A 20,579-nucleotide genomic window follows, 5' to 3' on the forward strand; every position below is an offset into this window, starting at 1 on the left:
TTTGGTATTTGTTTACGTATTGGCCCATACTATTTCCAAGTTCCGACACAATCTGCTAGGGGCGCTGATTGGAAATAATATGGGCCAATACGTAAACAAATACCAAAACAGTCATATTTGTCGACACGTAAAAACTCATGGTAAGGGTACTGTTCATTTTACGTTCAACGTTTCTTACGACCTCAGCCAGACAAATTACATTAAAATTTATATTCTGTCATAACTTGATGTGATGAAGTCCAAGTAATATTAAGAATCACGGCACTCAAATATAACTAACACAATACTCAGAGTAACAGTTATATCTGATGCTTATCGTCTATGTTTTCTTACTCCAAAATAATAAATTAGAACGCTTCTCGTAGCTGGAGACGAATTATGTTTCAAAAGAAAATATCAGCTTTTTCTACTCAGTTTTTTTGTAAAATGTAGGAGTAGCAGACGAGCATGCAGTCCACCTGATGGTAAGTGGCTACTGCCGCCCACGGACCTCTGTAATCAAACCCTGGTTGACCACAGATGCGGCGCTGTTCCTGAGGACTAATGCTGAAACGCCTCGGAAAACTATGTCTCTCTTACCACACACGCTTCACACCAGAACACAGAAGTGCTGAACACTGCTGTTATTAGGCAGAAACAGGTGTGGCAGTAGTGCCGCCAGAGTCAAACCACAAAGGGTTCTACCACTATCACAAAGTACGTACCTACTAGTAGAAATATGCATGTGTCACGATGACATAGTGCTAGAACTACGAATAGCAAGTATTACCATATTTGTTCAAGTAAACTACCATATTTGGTGCACAATACACTAAGTAATACAATCAATAAAATATTCTCGCGTGCATTGCACATTTCCCCGGAGGTCTTATTTTATGTATCCAAAAGATTTAAACAAGTAATATTATTTATTATATTATACCTACAGGCTTCCACTCGTGACTCCAACCTCATTATTAGTTTTGCAAATATCAGATAGCTACTGTACTAATTAAAATAACTAAAGTTATAAAAACTTCTCACATCCTTATTTTCAGGTTGTCGAAACCCAAAATGCCATATTTAAAATAACGTCTAATGGATTTCTTTTTAAAACAACGTAATCGGTTCAGTTACGTTTTATAGGGTCTTTTTGACTACTGAAAGATTTAAAAACAACATTCCCTTGATTAAAAAAAGAAACCTCTATTCCTCCGCAAGAGGCACCTGTTGTAAAAAAGCTCGATTAAGGCTTTTCCAACATTTCTTCATAAAGACAGACATACAGACAAGAACATATAATATGTAAGCGTAATTTGTTGTTATTACATCATTCTTAAAGCATCATAATCTTACAAAAAAAGCTCCACATACAAGAACGCTTTAAATAAATTTTGTATTAAAATTAAGAAGACAACATAACAATCGCCGTCCTTGAAAAGTATTTTGAAATAATATAAATAGTTGTAGGTGGATAGAGAATCTAGAATTGTACCACTATACGACCTCTGCTTCGACGATTAATATGTAAATTTTATTATTTATCATACAGCGACTGGTTTTGATATCATCCAGAGCTTCGAATGTAGCTAAGCTTAAAATAATTGGACCTCTTGAATATTAATGAGACTTTCAATGTGCAAACATATTCTTAATATTGATATCAAGCCAATTTACTCCTTTAATTATTACTATATTTTTTGTACATTGCATTATTGTACTATTTTATGTGCCTAGGTATTATTTAAAAGTGCTAATGAACGAAGGTCGAACGAATAAAATGAAAACCCCCGTTTAATTTAAATCAGACAGACTTTGAAAAAACTTGGACTCTAAACTGTTTCGTTGCAAACTACGTAATCTTCTTCTGTAAGAACTTATTCTGATTGAATTAGTATATTTATTTAGTGAATATTATTTTTTATTTACGTAACAACATATAGAGCAATTATAAATAGTCAATTTATTCCAGGGAAATTATGATTTCAGTGAGAAGACAAAATAAATGTGTATAAAACAAGAAATAAATTAATTTCCACAAATCACAATGAATATGTTGAGAATTATGTGAAAATTGATTATTTAAAATACCAAATGTTTATACGGAAATAAAAACTAAACATGTCACAATGCTAAAAATATTTGAATTTATATTTAAAAAAACTTTTAATAGCAAGGTTTCTAGTAACTTCAATTTCATTTTCACAAAAAAAACCCTTTCATTTGATACCCATATAAAAGGGGTAAATAAAAAATGAGGCATCCATTATAATGGATGGATGGGCGGATTTAAAATTGCGTCAATGATCTACTCAGATATTGTAATCCAAATCAAAAGTACATACAAAGTTTCAGCTCAATCGGTTTAGGTTAACCAGTTTAATATTCAGTTGTAAGAACGTACTTACATACATACGAACCAACAATGGAAGTTAAATAGAAGCTTTTAAATATAATAAAAGACATGTTACGAGCTTATTTAACATCCATACATGTTTGCATCCTTTTACAAGTACGTAGGTAGGTATCTACTTTGTATTCTATTTACAGATTTTAATATGAAGACCTCTCATATTGATTCGACAGTGGCATCTTTTACACCATTGTAATGCAGTTAGGTGAGTATAAAGTGTGTTGTAGAGCAAACACTACCATAAAGCATTCCAGCTTATTCCTTAAAGGAAGCGACGCATTTGGAATATATTTCAAGTCGATTATACACATCTGTACTTCTTCTACCAAAAACTTAACTACATAATGGAAAGTGAACCAAAATCAGAAGTGTAGAAAGAAGAGGAAAACAAACATAAAAAATATTTATGTAAGTGTGTGTTCAAACAATAAATATGGATAGGCACGAATACATAGAACCTACTTACCGGCTATACACCTACTAGACGTTCTGCAACTCCTCGAGCCTCGCCTCGCTGACCTCAGGAAAATTTCTACTTGCTGACGTGTAGGCGTCATACAGCGCAATAGCTCCCGGCGTTGCACCGTTTATGTATTGTAATGTATAGTGTACAATAAAAATGCAATAATAAAATATATTGAGCATTGCATGCTTACGTTTTCCCGCATTCCTTGGTTTTGCCCAAAGCCAAATTAAGTTAAAGGAAATTAGGGTCTTAAAAATTGCATTTTATGTTATTGAATACGAATCCTTGTGGTAAAACTGTGGTAGTTACATACTATGATTTTAATGAACCCTGATAAGCACATCCTATGCACATAATATGTAACAGATACATTGCTACGTCTAAGTACTGAACACTTCCTGTGTTACAAATAAACTCTAATAATAATTATTATTATGTTACAGAGCGATAATTCTTGGAATATATCTAACATATTGGAGAGCCATCACAAAACTCTCTTCAGCCCTTACACAACGCACATGGAGGGTACTCCGGCATTTCTCAAAATCATTGATGCCTCTATTTTGCGTTGTTTTTAGACTTCACTAACTCCTATTCAAACGAAGACCAAATAAGGGTAAAAAAATCCCCTACTCCCAGAGAAATTGTCAGAGTAATTTCAGAAATAGCTCGTTTGATCAATGGTACGATATTAAATAAAATGTCTATATCCTAACATATATGTAATAGCGTCTATAATTAGAAAACAAATAAATTTTATTTAAGCCTACATCACCTTTCTATTATATAATATTATTTCTCTCAACCTGCCCGCCGGGTGACGGTTGTTTGGGCAGCGGTACTGTGTAGGCAGATATGTCTCACAATCGTGTGACAAGCTTCCATATTTATTTATCCAATGACTTACCGGTTTCACACGAGTGGGCCGCTACTGGTTCGTATTCGTATGTAAATTTGAATAGAATCGATTATTGTCACGTTACCCTAAAGCCCTAGTTTTTTTGCAACAATGTAGATCATTTGGAGCGTTTAGAACTGACATGACAATGGAGTAGGCTCCTAGGCCATCGAGGTTCCTTCAGAGTTCAACCTATTAATAATGTCATTTAATAAGCTTAAAACTACAATCATGCTAACAGTGTTTTTTGTTATGTGGCATGAGGGAAAAATTTAAATATTTGATTTCTGTTCTAAATCTAGTGTGCGGCTATGAGTCTACAAAATATTATTATCATCTAAAAAGCTGTGGCAATGTTGTGGTAGCTACGAGTACTAAGTATCTAGAACAGCGTATAGATGGCGTTAGTTGACATACTAAAAGGAAATATTTATGCGTAAACTATTTTTTTCCGACCCTGACACTTGTATAGATAGTACCAATTTTGAAATAGCAAGCAGATGTTAAATCAACTGAATATATTCTTACACCAATTGGTATTAGAACGGCGCATTGGAATATGATCCCTCTCCCAATGACCCTTGCAACAACAACAACTTTTCTATTGGAAAGACTGTTAACCAAACAACAAATTACTTTATTACTAAAAGATTACGTTTGCCTACTGACTTTATTTTACAAAATAATCCACCCATACTATATGTCATGTAAAAAAGTCGCGTAAAGAAAAACGTCTACAGTAACAGATAGACTTCTTAGAGTCGAGATAAATATAGTCCTCTCGGAGTAAGAAATACAGAGCGACCTTGGGCGGAGTGGTTTGTTCCGGGTTCGCCTCTACCCGACCGGTTGCCGCGTCTCTTCCAATGCACTCGGCTGCACTATACTCGCAGTATATTACCGTTTACGCAGCCACAAATAGGTTCCTCAATAAAGATAATTACGGATAAATTTACATGAGGTGGTCCACTTTAGTCGTCGGGGGTAGCAATGCCTTTGTGTTCGACTGCTGATTCGCAAGGTCGGGACTCTAGTACCATTTCACATATCTATTGGCTGCAACCTGAATTACTTAGTATTAGATGAACTGAAGACTATTTCATGCTCATACTTAAGAAAACATATCCTTACACTGAAAGATAAGATCGTCTACATCAAAACTAGGCTTTAGTCAATCACCTACTACAAAGAGATCTATGCACTAAGGCACTGAAAAATACAATTTTTAAATATGTTCTTTATAACTTTGTAACATTTAAACCAAGTGACTGATAGAAAACTATAAAAGGCTGCATTTTACTATTATGAAAATGATAATACAAGTTAAATAATTTTAACGTAAAGATATTCTTAAGTGTGCACGCAGTCGTCCTTGGTTTTATCTTAACAGGTTTCTGTACCAATGTATATGCATATTCCGTTCCAAAACTTCAAGTCTCTTCTCTAAAAGTTGCAGCCATCTATCGTGCGATCCATAACCAACTAAATTGTTGCAAAACTTTCTATAATCAGGGTCAGATACGCACGAGACCATCACGTGCAATCAACTATTTTTATTTTCAGATAAACATTACGATACCACTTAGACTAAGATGTTAATGTATCTATATCTATTTGTTTAGTAACACACTATGAAATTGAAGTGTATGGTCTGTCTGCAGTGATTTGACAATTATCCCCATTTTGCCTACTCATTTTTTGTTGTATGCCACTGTTTTTGTTCGTATGTCTGTACCGGGTAATACCTGTATACTTGATAAACCAAATTTTAAAATTTTCAAAATTATAAATTTTTTACGGGGAAAAAATTACTTTGACTCCGAAAATATCGAACGATTCTTAGTGAAATTATGAAAACTGCGCACAGAGCTTTCAGGAGACTGAACGGAGCTTTGAGCATTTCGTTCAACATACAATTATAAAACATTTTAGTTTTTTCCAATTATGCATGGTATTCGAATAAATTTCTTCAGATAAAATTAATGACTTCCTATATATTTCGGACCTTAAATTTATTTTTTTATTCCTACTATGTATTTAAATTTTTTTTTGTCTTGAAAGTTAAGTAATAAAATTAAGATATTTTACGAATTAAAACATTTACTGCCAGGTTAGCCGATTTCTGTATTGACTATATTTTTTTAGAATTGCTCAATCAATTGATTTCCCCGCTGCATTTAGGACTTGGTTCTATATGGCTTGGTCCACTATATGACCAACATAGTCTTCCTTTGTAACAAAACAACGCATCTGTGGTAGAATTCATGTCAAATTTACAATTTAAATTACAAATTTACGATCAGATGGCATGCCCGTTTGCTACCTCAAAATAAAACAAATTTTCTACCATATCAAAAGAAACTGAAATTCGAATAAAATTGTACAGTTATTTAAATACATTATTTTATGTGCGTTGCAAGTACCATTTCTACGTTTTACTTTTACTAGCTACTTCAAAGGAATAAGGTCTAGCAATAAAGATTCAAAATTCTAAAATACTTTATTTAGTTTCAGCAATATATAATAATGAATTAAATAATGATAAGGCAATCACGTGATAATTGATGAAACTATTTATGATTAATTACAATACTGTTAAGCGTCAAGCTACGAGATTAAGAATACATCAATTAGCGGTTTAATATTTCGCATTTTCTTTGGAATATTAATACAATGAACTACATAATTTATTATATTCGTCATACATATCTACATCTGACTTAAGATTTAGACGTAAGTACTGTAAGTCAGTTATATTTGACGCTAAATAGAAAATCTTAATCAGTTTTTGGACTAGTATCATTATCATTAGTTTTCGAGTCATTTGTCGTTGTTTCAAGAGAATCAGCATTATCTATTTTAGGTGCAGCTTCAGCGCCATCAGCACTGGCATCACCTTCAGGTACGTTTGCCGTCAAGCTAGGTACTTCAATAGTTATAACTTCATTTTCACTCTCTCTCACTGCTTCTGGTACTTTGTTCACTTCTAAAGGCTTAAAAAGTTCTTGAAGTGATGAAACTTTCTTTTCTGTGGGTATAATTCTATTCAGATATACTAAAATATCAGAGAGTGAAACGATGCCTATCAATTTGTCTTCCCTATTTACTAACAATAGTCGATGACTTTCAGTTCTTACTATTACTTCTAAGGCCTCATATAAAGTAATACTCGAACGACATTTTTGTAATTTCTCTTCCCAGTCTTTCTTTTTATTTCTAACCTCACCTATAGTTAAGGATAAATTATAGTATAATTTCTCACTTACTAAATTTAACACCTCGTATTTTGCATATACATCAATAAGAGTCCCGTTTTCATCTAAAATTGGTAAAGCAGACACATCTTTCTCTAGCAAAATTTGAAATGCCTCTTTAATACAAGTATTGTCTGTTACGGACATAATCTCGTCATATGTGCCAATTTTTAAATCAGTTAAAGTTTTATGGAAAAATGTTAATTCTGGAAATTCATTTAAATATACGAAGAGAAATCTTAATATTCTTTTGTGAGACAATATATAGAGTACATCACCAGAAGATGGATCAATTAGGAGCAAGCGATGTACTCTATTTTTATTTAGTAAATTTATGGCCTCGTGCAGGGATTGATCTGGGCCCACACTGCATAATGGTTTGCGGCTGTTTCGTAATATTTTTTTCCAATTATGAAGTGTGTGTTTTTCTAAATCATCCATTGACAAATTTTCTTGATCCATATATAGGAGAATTCTTATAAAATCAGTTACAGTTATCATACCAACGAGTAACTTTTTGTTGGCATCCCAAAGCGGTGCAGATCTAATTCCATGAGACACCAAAGTAGGAAATGTTTTTCTAACTAAAAATTGCGTGTCAAATATTATAACTTTGGCTGATTTAGGCAAGATTTCGTAACATTTGTGATATTTAAAGAAATTTAACAGTAGCCTTGTTTTATCCCTTCCACCTAATGAAATTTGTACTATCGATAAATAGGGGTCATATTTTGGGAGTCCTCTTATTTCTCTAAAAACTTGTTTAGCTTGCATTGGATCTAAAGATGCGTATGAATTTTTGTGATACGTTGGTGACGTGGTTTCTATGGATGAACGGCGAGCTTGCTTAGTATTTTTCTTCTTCGTCGTTTCTGCTGGAGATTGGTTAGTTTCTGACTGAGGTTTGCTCCTAAATATATCCATTACTCTAGTTATAGGACTGTACTTTCTGGAAGATACACCCGTTACAGTATAATAGTACTTTTTATCGGAGCTCTTGGATTCTGTAGCAGTTGGTTCTTCTTTCGAAGCTTCTGGCGCCTCAGCAGATTTCGGTGTTGCTCCTAAGGCACCTTTAACATTTTGTATTATGGACTGATGCTTCTTAGAATCACTCTTTCTCCTTAGTCGGAAAATGTCAAAAATAGAACTACGAGGACTAGAAGAAGTTCCATGGAAAGTTTCATATTCTTTCTTACTTCCTGGTTCTCTTTCAACACTTGATGATCTAGATTCAGCAGGTTTATCTTTAAAAATTGATCGTACGTGTGGTCGTTGTGACTCAGCCCCATTGGTGCCGAAATGTATTGTATGGACATTACTTTGAGTTGGACGATCTGCTGGGTAATCTTTTTCCTCTGACGATGTTAGAGTTGTAACAACAAACCTTTTTCGATCACCGACCACTGTCTGCCCTTCTTTTTGTGCTGCTGGTTGATTTTTCTTCTTTTTATGCTTCTGTTTTGATTTACCATGTTTGGTCGGTGATTCTGAGGATGCAGTCTCATTTTCCAAAATAGGATCCATTTTTGATTGAAAATTTAACTAAATGTTATACTTTTGTTAAGAACCATAATTCGGGAAAGAAACCGACAGCACCTGTAAAGAAAAGACAAACAGTATGTTAAATTTATTATTGTAAATACTCGTATATTGTATTTATCTTTTCGACATAGGTTTAACTTCCTTCTTAAATCATCCTAAAGACAATGATTGGAGATTATCATCATACTGTGTAGTAAAATATTACCTACAAGTTATAAGTGGGGATTACATAATACAAATAGAATGAATGAATTTAAATACATTCCTATGAACATATCTATTATTTTTAATTTTTTATTCACGAGTCTGTTAATAATTTATTTAACGTGCTGAAAAATGAATCAGTAAGAGTTATACTAAGTATAATAAATTATTATGAGAGCTCTGCATACAATGGATAAGAAATTTCAAGGTCGTCGGTTGCTAGGCAACCGCATGAAGAAACTGTAAATGCGTCAAATTAATGCAGCTTTTCTATTCATGTCACTCTTCTGACAACAATTACGTACTAACACATCTTGGGCACTATACATCGGTATATATTAGGGATAAAAACACAAACCCAGCTCCACACGTAAGGAAAAACAAATATACCATGAAATCAATACATTGGAGACAAGATGACTGCATGATTTACATAACTCAAGTATACGGCGGGTCGTACCTGAATTGTTTCTGCATCTCACACTTAAGAATTTAACATAAGACAGTAGGCCTTCACTAAGTAATATCAAAACTAAAAACTGGAAGGAAAATAATCACTCACATCACACTAAAATGACAAAACTACACGAGTCGCCATGTTACTTTGGATAGGGGAGGGGCTTAGCGACATCTATTGACGGGTATGCCGAACTTCAAAGTGAGGGGTGCTCCCCTTCGACGAAGAAACGAACTAAAATGTTACTGTGATAGGGATGAAAAAGTTATAGGGTATGAACCACGAGATGTCACTAACATCTCATTTGTTTAATAAAGTGATTACACAAGTACAAGTAGTTTTTGTACAAGAAGGTAACATTGACCTCACAAGAAATTAAATATGGTACTCATTATTTAAATATTATTTAGTTAGGGAACCATGTAATATCTGTAATTTAAGCCAGATGTATCATTATCGCAGTACAAACAAACATAGATAGGTATATATTAAGATGTGTAAAATTTTTTTAAAAGGAGGAGTGAAATAATCTGGGAATTTATTAATTGAGGCATATGCCTAAATCATATAATTTATGTTACTTGGTAGAAGTTCTTAAAAATAATACATTAAAATATATAATATATATACCTATATATTATATAGTTTTAGCTGTTTTCATGCAAATATGTCTCTAAATTGTACTACCGAGACATTCCAACAGTTATCATACGTTACAATTTTTTTTATCGTGACAACGCATATTATGAGTACTCGTTACATAATAAAATGTCTCAATTCCGCGATAATTTTAGTCTAAAATCATATACGTTACAATTTGCCTACAATTTGTATATTTTCAATATTTAACTTGAGCTATTTATTACACATTGGAATTATCTATTATTGACACTTTGGTATCAAATGATTTAGAATTCTGATCGCATTTCCATAGGGTCGGTAACATGCGTCAACATCATCAACAAGCGGACATTATTAGACTTTTCAGTAATTTAATACACTCTACCTATCTAGTGATATACTAGTACCATAGATTAGTAAAGATTACTCACTCCTAACAAGAAAATGTACCCAGTTTTGAGAATTGAAATAGTTGCGTAAAAAAGTTTTGCCACGTCTCCGTGCTAAAATGTCCCTAAAATATTTGAAATACTTATTTATTTATTATGTAAATTACGCAGTATTAGTTATTTATTCGTAAATTTTCTCTAAAAATGTCTTTATTTGTCAAGAATTCAAAAAAAGAATTACTATAATAAGCCATTTGCGGCTTCATTCAATTTCAAGGCGGCGAAGTATCTTTATTAATCTATGCCTAGTACATATAAAAATCATATCCAATAATAGATAGTAGTTAAACCTAAATCATTATGAAAATTAAATAAAACTAGACACATAAAAAAGATATATTTCCTTCATATAACAAAAATCAAAAACCCGACGGTCTAAAAAGGCTGAAGTAGAATTACCAAAAAAGGCGTTTCATTATTTTTATCCAGAAAGCCAAATACAAAGTAGTAGATATCTGCTTCAAAGTCAAAAGATGTTCAAACAATATTATCCTATTTTATCCTCGTAGTTCTCATTTACGCTATATAGGTAGAGAACTTATGTGCAAAATTTCAGAACTCTAAGGTCAGTGGTTTCGGCTGTACGTTGATTTCTGAATAGTGAGTTAGTCATTTAGTTAGTCAGTCGGTCAGTCGCCTAGCTGTTTATATATATACAAATATATTTTTATATTCTCCGTTTAATTTGCTTTCATTTGATACCCTACTCGATAGCTTCGGTTAACTTATTTTTTTAAATGTGTTACCTTTTCGCGGCAAGAATCCACCATTTTGAATATTTTTTTCTAACACCTATCTAAGGACATAACCCTTCCTTAGCAGTCGGGTAAAAATATATCAACGCCTTCTATTTTCAAACAAAAGATGGTTAAATCTATAATGACGGTATGGAACTATGTAGTTCAATACGAAAATAGAGATTATACAATTTTTATTTGTCGTAAAACATTAGGGGAAAGTAGTACGAGTTGATCCCTTGGGGTAAGATGATCCTTTACGATTGTGCCGAAACCACTAACATTATTTAGTCGCTTTCATTGCTGATGCATAGCTCCGGACACCCCCCCGCCTCAGTCAATTCGTAATGGCAGCGTGAGCGATACGTCGATTTTGACAAGAAAAAATATTTTTTGTGTACAGCTGATCTAAGGTAAAAATGACTTTAAACTTATGTTACTTTTATTTAAACAATGTTAAAGGTAATTACTGTTGCGTTTGTGGCTTTCTAATTTGCTTAATTATAATATTTGGACTACGTGAAAATAGTCGCGTGTTTGTAGGTTATGTTAGCAACCATTAAATGAAAAAGTAGGACTTGGGTCAAGATGATTCCTTTCTATATGTACGAGTTGATCCCCGGGGATCATCTCGTACATATAGATTTTATTAAGTAGGTATGCAATTCTAATTCCCTTTTTTCCACTGTCGCCAATCCCATCTATGAGCCGTACAATCAACCACATTGAGACATCGCTTACTAATAATAATAAAGTAAATTTTGCCATTACACCTGCTACATTAAAACCTTTGCCACGAATTGTGGGCAAAAAAAACACGCTGAAAAAGAACACCACTCATACGACTGTTTTAACAAGCATATCGTATAAAAAATATTTAGAAGAAGAAAATAACAAAAAAAAAAACAGAAAAAGAAAATTAAAAAAATCAGAATAAGAAAAAGACCTCACCTAAAAAACACAGAAAGGCAAAGGAGTAGGTAAAGGGAAGTCAAATAAAAGAAATAAAATGAGAATGTAAGAGATGTATTCTAAATAAAGTTTATCTCTCACTCATGTGTATTTTTTTAATAATTTCTTTCTTCAAAAAAATGTTTGTCTACTTGAAATGGGGGTAAGATCATAGGGATCATCTTACCCATAGGGGTGTACAAGATGATTACTTTGTAAGGTTTAAAAAATAAAGAAATATTTTAATGAAACATCAATTAATTTTTGGTTTTGAATATGTGGAGAGTGAATTAGATAAATATACTAGCAGTAATCGCCTTTATTTTTGATTTACCTCGAAAAATATGCATTTTACAGCGATTCCCCCTTAAGGGGATCATCTCGTACTACCTTCCCCTATATACGTATTTGACACACACATATAGGACGGGCCACTGCAAGTATTAACACAAGTAAAAGTATAGTGCATTTAACATCAATCTATTCCAATTCGGATGACTGAAGACAAAATACATGATAAGTTATCGATTATCTAACTATTTCACTGCTCACTTTACACAAACACAATACCATTCCTATTTTATACTTTTACCTAACAACAACTTCATGTAGAGGTAAAATCCTGGACATGTAATTACGTTAATTTTAGTACTTCGTAAAATATGCTATCACACGTATGAAAATTAATTAATCACAGGAAATTAATCAAATACGAACTGAAGCATAATTATGTTAGACGGTCTAAATTTAGCTTGAATTAAAGGTAGTACGCATGCGCCCAAACGATGACGTATTAGTTGGCTGCGAATCCGTGACGTCACAACTACGGAGGCACATGCTAACGATGACGTAACAGGTGTAGGGAGAAAGGGGAGTGATGCCGGCGGTTACCTATTTGCTAATAATAATAATCGTTCAGTCCAGTGACGCTCGATTATTGCCGATACGGGAGGAGATGCGGCCTTTCAATAAACCACGGGTCGGCAGCTCACGTGAGAACTCCTTGCAGTACATAGGTCAACCGTTTCATCAAAGAGTTAATAAGTCGTGACATTATATATTATGTTGAAAGATCCCCGTACCTACTGAACCATAGGTAGTGAACCGGATCCAATACGTACTTGTAAAAAATTGTATACTGAATTTAGTTCCGTTGCCGGTACGCCTTCCTGTATTCATGACTATTCACTTTCGCGTTCAGTATTAACACTAACGTCATTTCGGTGTCTAACCACTTAGATAACCGTCGGCGGCTACTCTCAATGCTTCTGAGATTTATTTATGAGTCATCCAAAACAAATATTATAGTGATGTGTGTATGTGGATATCTACTTAGGTATAGCAAACATTTTCTCTTCATAATTATGTTAAATATTAAAATTAAATCTGCATACACTTTGAATTGCTTATTTTTCTTTCAGATTTTTAAATTCGGTAACCGTAACCCACATCATGTAACGTAATTGACTTTCTAAGGAATAGAACCTATCGTGGGACGACTGCGGCGGTAGCACCACACAATCTTCACCTATTTCTACATTACATAAAAGCGTGGCAGAAAGCATTGAATTAATTCCTATTAATTTCGGGTTTAGAGAGTATAACATACTTAACTTAGCTTCTGAATTTTTAGCTTTTTAGCATACGTTACTATCAATGTCGCTAACACCTGTATAGGACAGCAATTAATATTCGGAAGTTGACGACAGTAACAATTACCGTCAGGTGGACTAGGTAGTAGTTTTAATATCCAATTTCACTTTTAATTTTCCACTGGTATTAAATAGATATAACTATGGCATATGAACTCACTAGTATAACATTACACATATCGTTCACGTGTGGCGGTTGTATGATCGCTCGACTATTATGCAAAATCGTTCCAGTAGCACACATCAACACTACTATCTTATGCAAATCCGTAAACAGTTCAAATGATCTTCACCTCTAAAGTACTTAGTTCTTTATAGTACACTACTTTACGCTCATACATTTCTCAATGTGATACGCTATTACTGTTATATTTATTGTCAAAAAATATAGCTATCTTTATTAAACTATTGGTGTCTAGTGATAAGCGCGACTTTTCTCTGATGAATAGAGTTTATGTTCCAAATGGCGAAATAATTTGTGGTAGACTTCACACACCTTTGAGAATGACATAAAACATCATTATCCTGAGATATCCCTTATATTTTCCTTAGCAGTTTAATATATCTTTTATAATTAAAACGTACAAAATATGTTAAATACTGAAAACATCAATGAAAATCTCGCTTAATGAGGTCGTAGTAAGAAGACTTGATGTGATTGATAATGATTGTTGGAGAAGCGAAGAATAGGGATAACTTGGAGTGAATTGAAATACGAAACCCAAAACAGACAGTTAGATGGCTCGCTGTAGCTGCCATAACTAAAGGACACAGGATTTTATCTTAATAATAATTAATTTTAAATCCGAGACCAGAGAGCATGGTATTTATATCCATATCATCATAGTCTTAACCAAGGCTGACACTACACCTCATGTTAATTTCAAAAAATTAAGGACCTACACATTAAAATTGACTACGTGATTTTTGAGATTACTTCTGACATATGTATCTTATTATCAGTATTATGAGCAGATTAGATATACTTATATATATCATACCGTTTTTACCTCATACGCTTATGTGATTTTATGCTTCACTGCCGAGCCACTCAGGCACTTCTATAAAAGTAGTAACATATATTAATATCACATCGTATAAATGGCATAAAATAACAGCAGAATTTTAGAAATACTTCTTTGAAGACTCTGAAGTAGATTAGGATTAGAATTAGGTAACTATTCTTACGATTTCTTTTAGACTAGTTATACTCTATGCAAAAATGCGATTAATATTTAATAATCAAAAAATATCAATTATGAGAACCTGTATAACTAGTATCAAAAATAATGCAATTGTATAAACATATATCATATTATTATTTTTGAAGACTTTTATCAGTCACACTTCAGCATTGCGATTTTTTTTTTAGTATCGCAACACGCGACTTTTATCAAAAGTAGATAGAAGCGACGTCTTCCGTTATCAGGAGAGATAACGTCACAAATCTTAATGTACACAAATTGCCTATATGTACTCCAATCTCAGTTCAGTAATCCCGACATCTTGGCAATAAATACTACTTATGTAGCTACTTATCTCTGAACAGTTTACGATAAGATACCTCTCAGTTCTATCATTTAAATTCGTTTATCTTTGAGTATTTTAAGTGGGCGCTTCACTAAGCAATACGATATTATGACACAAAACGATGTTTTTTTCTCGGTAAGCAGCCTACTACCTGAAGTATCAAATGTAAACATTTCTTACATCAGAGGTTCAAATACATACATCATGTATGTGAAAATTGAACTACTTAATATTTGTCTCCCCTTATATAGGGCCTAGAAATAGTGATAGTCTTGTATTCTCGGTTCAAATTCAAGGTGCATTAATATTTTAACGTTACTTGCATATTATAAATTAATTATCACTCGCTTTAAAAGTGTAGGAAAACATCGTAAGGACGCCTGAATATTCTTAAAAAAAATAGAAAAGTATATGAAATCTAAAACTCTCTTTCTGAAAGGAGACTGTGTCCAGAAGAATAGAATATAGAATATGGGCAATGTAAAGTTAACAACGATTATAATGCGTAAAGGAAGACCTAGGAATGATGGCTAGGGAACTCTAGGTATTGATATATTTTTTTATTTAATTGCTAAAATTCTTAGCGTTGCTCGGGTATGCACCTATCCTTATGGTTTTTTTTAAATAATCAAATATGAATTCACATTTAGTAAGCAGTGAATAAAAAATAAACATACGAGTACAACTAAATGAATTTTAAAGTGTATAGTGAAAATCTAAAAAAATATTTGGAAATAACGCCATTAATAATATTTTACATGTAAACGTAATAAAAATGAGTTCTGGCTTTTCTTACTAATAAAACGGTTGTTTACCGTGTACCGCCCGATAACGAACATGGAAAATAACTGATCATGAGACAAAAGTTGACATTTAAATTTTATCTCTGTTATTCCTATTCAAATTAAATAAATAGTACTCAATCATGTACATTCGCAAGCTACAGTAATAGAGACTAAGTCGAAACATTCAACTATAACGATAGCAGCGATAGATCCTTTTTTTTTCGTGGGGAAACCCTTCATGGGTTCCTCTCGGCTGCGGGGCCAGTGGAGAGGATATGCCGGACTCTTACCGGTTAAAACCCCACGGTGTTCCTCTGAACGCTCATTGTCGGGACCACGGGTACGCTAATAGCACTCGTCCGCGGAACAGCAATAGATCCTAGATAGACCATGGGTAGGAAAAGTGTAATGTAACAAGTTATTACGAATTGGTAATATTTCTACCTGAAATATTTCACACGTCAATCCAAAATGGTATCAGTTTGATGCGAGATGAAAGATTTTACATAAAAATCCTACCAGTGTCCTCTGAAGCCCTATTTATTTATTTTAATCTCTTTGGACTTGCATGACAAACAATAATATTACAGAGCGTAGGTAGGTGCGATACGGCAGATCTACGAGTATGTGAGTCAGTTGCTAATGATTCTGCGTTTGTATCTACTATACTTATATCACATTTTATCATCACATAAATATGAGGAGCTATATTTAGTCTTAACAAGTACTAAGTATACAAGATAACTGTTCATGATATACATCGTAAGAAACAAACCTTTTATTTTTAGAAATTAAACACAAAATTGGTACTCGCCCGATACCTACAATCAAATTATGGATTTCTTTACGATATAAATACACGTCCAAAAATATATTACTTAAAAATACATTTTGACAATTAAATATTAACTATCTTACTTGACAGACCAATGACAGTGCCCACAATAATTATGTATTTTAAAAGAACGGTTCTTTGATGCGAAGATAATAATGCTCGTAGAGCCTTTAAATCCCCAATTAATTATTTACTGAATTTACACTGCAGATTTAGGTATCTATGCAATTGTATTAGGTATTTATTATTACTATAAAAGTCGTTATTAACTATTCGTATTGTATTCCAAAAATGTAAAAATATACTATCCTGAATTAGTCGACCGATATATTCAAAATATAAAAAGTTCGAATGAATAAAGAGTTAGAGAATTCAAAACAAAGAAATTAAAAAGGAAAATGATCCGTAGTGCAGGTGTGCAAGATCTTACGGAAAAATCGCATGGTAGGTAACCGGTAAATATGTAAACATTCCAATATAATTAGATTATGATTTGTTAGTAAAACGGTCGAGTTGGTTGAATATAATAATATATTCGTGAAGGTGAATATAGGTATTCGTGAAGAAATACTTCTATTTGTATTAAGATGCAACTATGAAAATGATTTTATCAAGAGAGTGATGTGTTTAGGAAACAAATTAAAAGTCTATGGCATATAAATACACAACGAATCGTAATATTTTAAAGATTGTCTAATGAAATTGGCCCCTCACCGAATAATTTTCTTAAAGCGGGATTAAACTATGGAGCATTCATGCAATGTACTGCTACTATAACTTAACATTTTGCCAAAATTTTCATTAGGAACGTTAGCCTTTTAGTATTTAATTAGGACATAGGTCTCTCGTATGATTTTATCAACATCGATCACTTACCTTTTTGAGGTCATCGGTCTTTGAGATCGATTAGTAACGGATCGATGGGTTTTTGGTTCAAAAACCCATCTGCTTCATCGACAATCGATAAGTGACATATTTGAACAGAGTACTTATTATATGGTCATAATTAGTGATCGAAGGTCATAACCTACTTTTTACTGTATTTTAACTATTTCATCTACGTCCATTTTATATTCCATTATGGTATTTAATTTCATTTCCTCATTTTCGGTTATAGCTTACTATTTACCTGCGTTATCTTGAGTATTAACCTATATTCACATTTGTACAACGTATATTCAATGCAAATCAATTCTACCTCCAAGTAGCTGTATTAAATTAGGCTACAAGTACATGTTCCTTGGCCAATAAATATGCAAGGAAAAGCCAATTGCCTCCAATTCCCTGTTCCTTCCGGGTTTTTGGATGTATCAATACTAAACACAAATATTTGACTATTTTTTCGAAGTCATATTTTACCTATAGTACGATGATTTATTTTTAGAGTTTAGATGTTTTCATATGATAATTAAGTACGAAAAAATCTACGTCTATGGGTGGAACCATTATAAACTTTAAAATGTAGGTAATTGTACCTATAATTATAATAAAAAATAATTATAGAAATCAACAGTTGTTGGATCTAATATTTCTTCATTCATTTTTTTGGCAAAATGTTGTTTCGTGTACTTTGTATCCCTCTACTTCCACTCTACTATATGTTAGGACTTGTTAAAATTAATAAAAAATGTAAAAATCGAAGAAAAGACAATGACTCCGATAAAATATTTTTCCATTGTTTATATCAATGAGAATATTGCGAATATTAGTTTCAATGTCGAGATAAATTACGTTAAACATGCTAAACAAAACTAGGTTAGTAGATAAGTGCAGCATTGCAAAAATATCTATAAATAATTTTAAGAACATTAGCTAATTATGGGTGTAAAGTTACTTACAAATGGACTTAAGGGATCTATTTTCTGAGCGTGTGTGTATCTAAAAAGATTTTCTGGGCTATAATTGTTTACACAATTCGTCTCGTCCTCAGTATCTGCACCAAAAAACATAAAACACCACAAATAACTAAAACACTAATCTATTTCACCTCCACAGATTCTTTGGTTAGCCGCCAACTAATAATGTTATTCAAACCTATAGTTCATATCTAGTATCAGGGCAAAATAATCAGTCAAAGGGCGTACTGCATTAATTTATACAAAGTAATACGTACATCGTTACATTAATATCACACACTCGTATTACACAATGTTGATAACTCGTTTCCTTGCTTAAAACATAACCTCAAAACGTTAGCGGTGTATCTTATTCACATTTTGTTTATTTTGTCAATATCTGCACTTACAATAGAGATCATTGCGTCGAACCCCTTTCCAGCTATTTTGAACACTTCACACACACACGCGCACATTTGCAACGTGCATAATGTGTCTAGCATTAGCCGATAGTTTCGCGTGCGTAATAGTTGTACGGAATCGTAACACAGCTTCTTTATTCACTAGGTGAACGCGCGGTCGTTGTATAACATGACCAATGGGGTAGTAATTGATGAACCCACTGTTTTGTCAGAAGAGGCCGCCATGCCCAATTAGTACAATTTACAATCGCACACAATGTACCAACATATGCGCTGACGGCACCGAAACAAGTTGGTCGCGTTCACGTTATATGATTCTCTCGCGAGCCGCGGGTGCCGCTGCGTTCGCGCTTGAATATGAGTCTCACACGCACACTGGCGCAGCCATCCGTAAAGCCCGGCGCACTACTGTGTGTATTAATAATAATGTGTGTGACGCGACCTACAGCTTGCTTCACTACGCGCACAGCTGATAAACTTATGTCGGTTATCAGTTTAATCCGGCAAAGATTTTAACATGGATAATGCCCCAAGTACGTTGCATTGTTCATAAACAACGGTCATCACTTTATGTTAACAATATAAAATGATAGTAGGTAGTAGTAGGTATAATATTTTAAATAAAAATAAAATCGAGTTCTCAATTACTAAAAGTAAAAAAAATATACAAACCATACGTTGGTATATTTTTAAAGTCAGAGCTTTAAACATACATATTCTCTAAATACCGCCACATAATTATGAAGTCCCTCACAGAAGTCACTAGAATACGAGGTCAACTGTTTCTTGAAATGGGCGCCAAGTTAAAATCTATGAAACAAATTCGTAACAAACAGTTTTTGTATGACCATGTTTAAAAAAAATGGATCTAAAATTAAATAGAAAAGTGTCTAAGTCTATTTAAAACCCGCATTTTATATTTGTAATTAGTTAATTAGCTCGAAATGAGGCGGCATTTCCTCCGTACCTGCAGGATAGAAGAGCAGAAAATAAAAACTAACTTAAGAAGTAGAAACATTTTATATCCTTCCGATTATAAAGAAAATCATCGGTTTTTGAGAATTTAAGTTCAATTATTACAGGATATTCACATTTCATAAAATTGGATGCCTCTTGGACGTACAAACAAACACACAAACTCATTTCCAACCGGACCATTTGTTGCATAAGTAAATATATGCAACAAATCTAAAATCTTTTTTAAGCACATTTCAAATCTTGCTTTATATTTGTAGTTCATGTTTAAATAAGCCTACATACATGTGGGTTTTAGTCCTTTTATTATGATATTATTGTTTTTGCTGTTTGATTTATTATTGTCTTCCAATACAATTCGTGCTTGCATAATATGTTAAATATTGAAAGCTTAAATGATGTAACATTTAATACCCCGCGTCAGAATTAGTCTCAACACATTGATGTCCACAACTACTTCGCAGAACTGCATCTAAAATTAGTGGTATTTTACACATACAAGCACTAAACGCAAAATTGAATATAGCTTCGCTGAAATGTGTTATTTCAATATTCACCAGTAATATAATAG

The 20,579-nt window shown here is 33.1% G+C and overlaps 1 protein-coding gene across 8 annotated transcripts; it reads right to left on the reverse strand.

Moving 5' to 3' along the window:
• Positions 1-6,231: 6,231 nt before the first annotated feature.
• Positions 6,232-19,417, reverse strand: LOC140747960 (uncharacterized). Of its 8 annotated transcripts, none has more exons than XM_073080628.1 (3): positions 19,022-19,417; positions 18,615-18,709; positions 6,232-8,609 (listed from the first exon to the last, which is right to left on the reverse strand). In XM_073080628.1, the coding sequence occupies exon 3, from the start codon at positions 8,535-8,537 to the stop codon at positions 6,534-6,536; it is 2,004 nt and encodes a 667-aa protein (XP_072936729.1). In that variant the 5' UTR covers positions 8,538-8,609; positions 18,615-18,709; positions 19,022-19,417; the 3' UTR covers positions 6,232-6,533. The 8 variants fall into 8 exon arrangements, with proteins under 8 accessions (XP_072936729.1, XP_072936727.1, XP_072936724.1 ...); XM_073080626.1 differs by having other exon boundaries at positions 18,890-19,417; XM_073080623.1 differs by lacking the exon at positions 18,615-18,709.
• Positions 19,418-20,579: the final 1,162 nt, after the last annotated feature.

Source organism: Epargyreus clarus, unplaced genomic scaffold (assembly GCF_041222505.1).
Source record: "Epargyreus clarus isolate Ecla_fem2 unplaced genomic scaffold, WU_Ecla_fem_2.2 ptg000015l, whole genome shotgun sequence".
NCBI lineage: Eukaryota > Metazoa > Arthropoda > Insecta > Lepidoptera > Hesperiidae > Epargyreus > Epargyreus clarus.

Bases quoted from the DNA above. Each gene is read 5' to 3' on its own strand.
- LOC140747960 (XM_073080623.1), bottom strand. From the start codon at position 8,537: ATGGATCCTATTTTGGAAAATGAGACTGCATCCTCAGAATCACCGACC.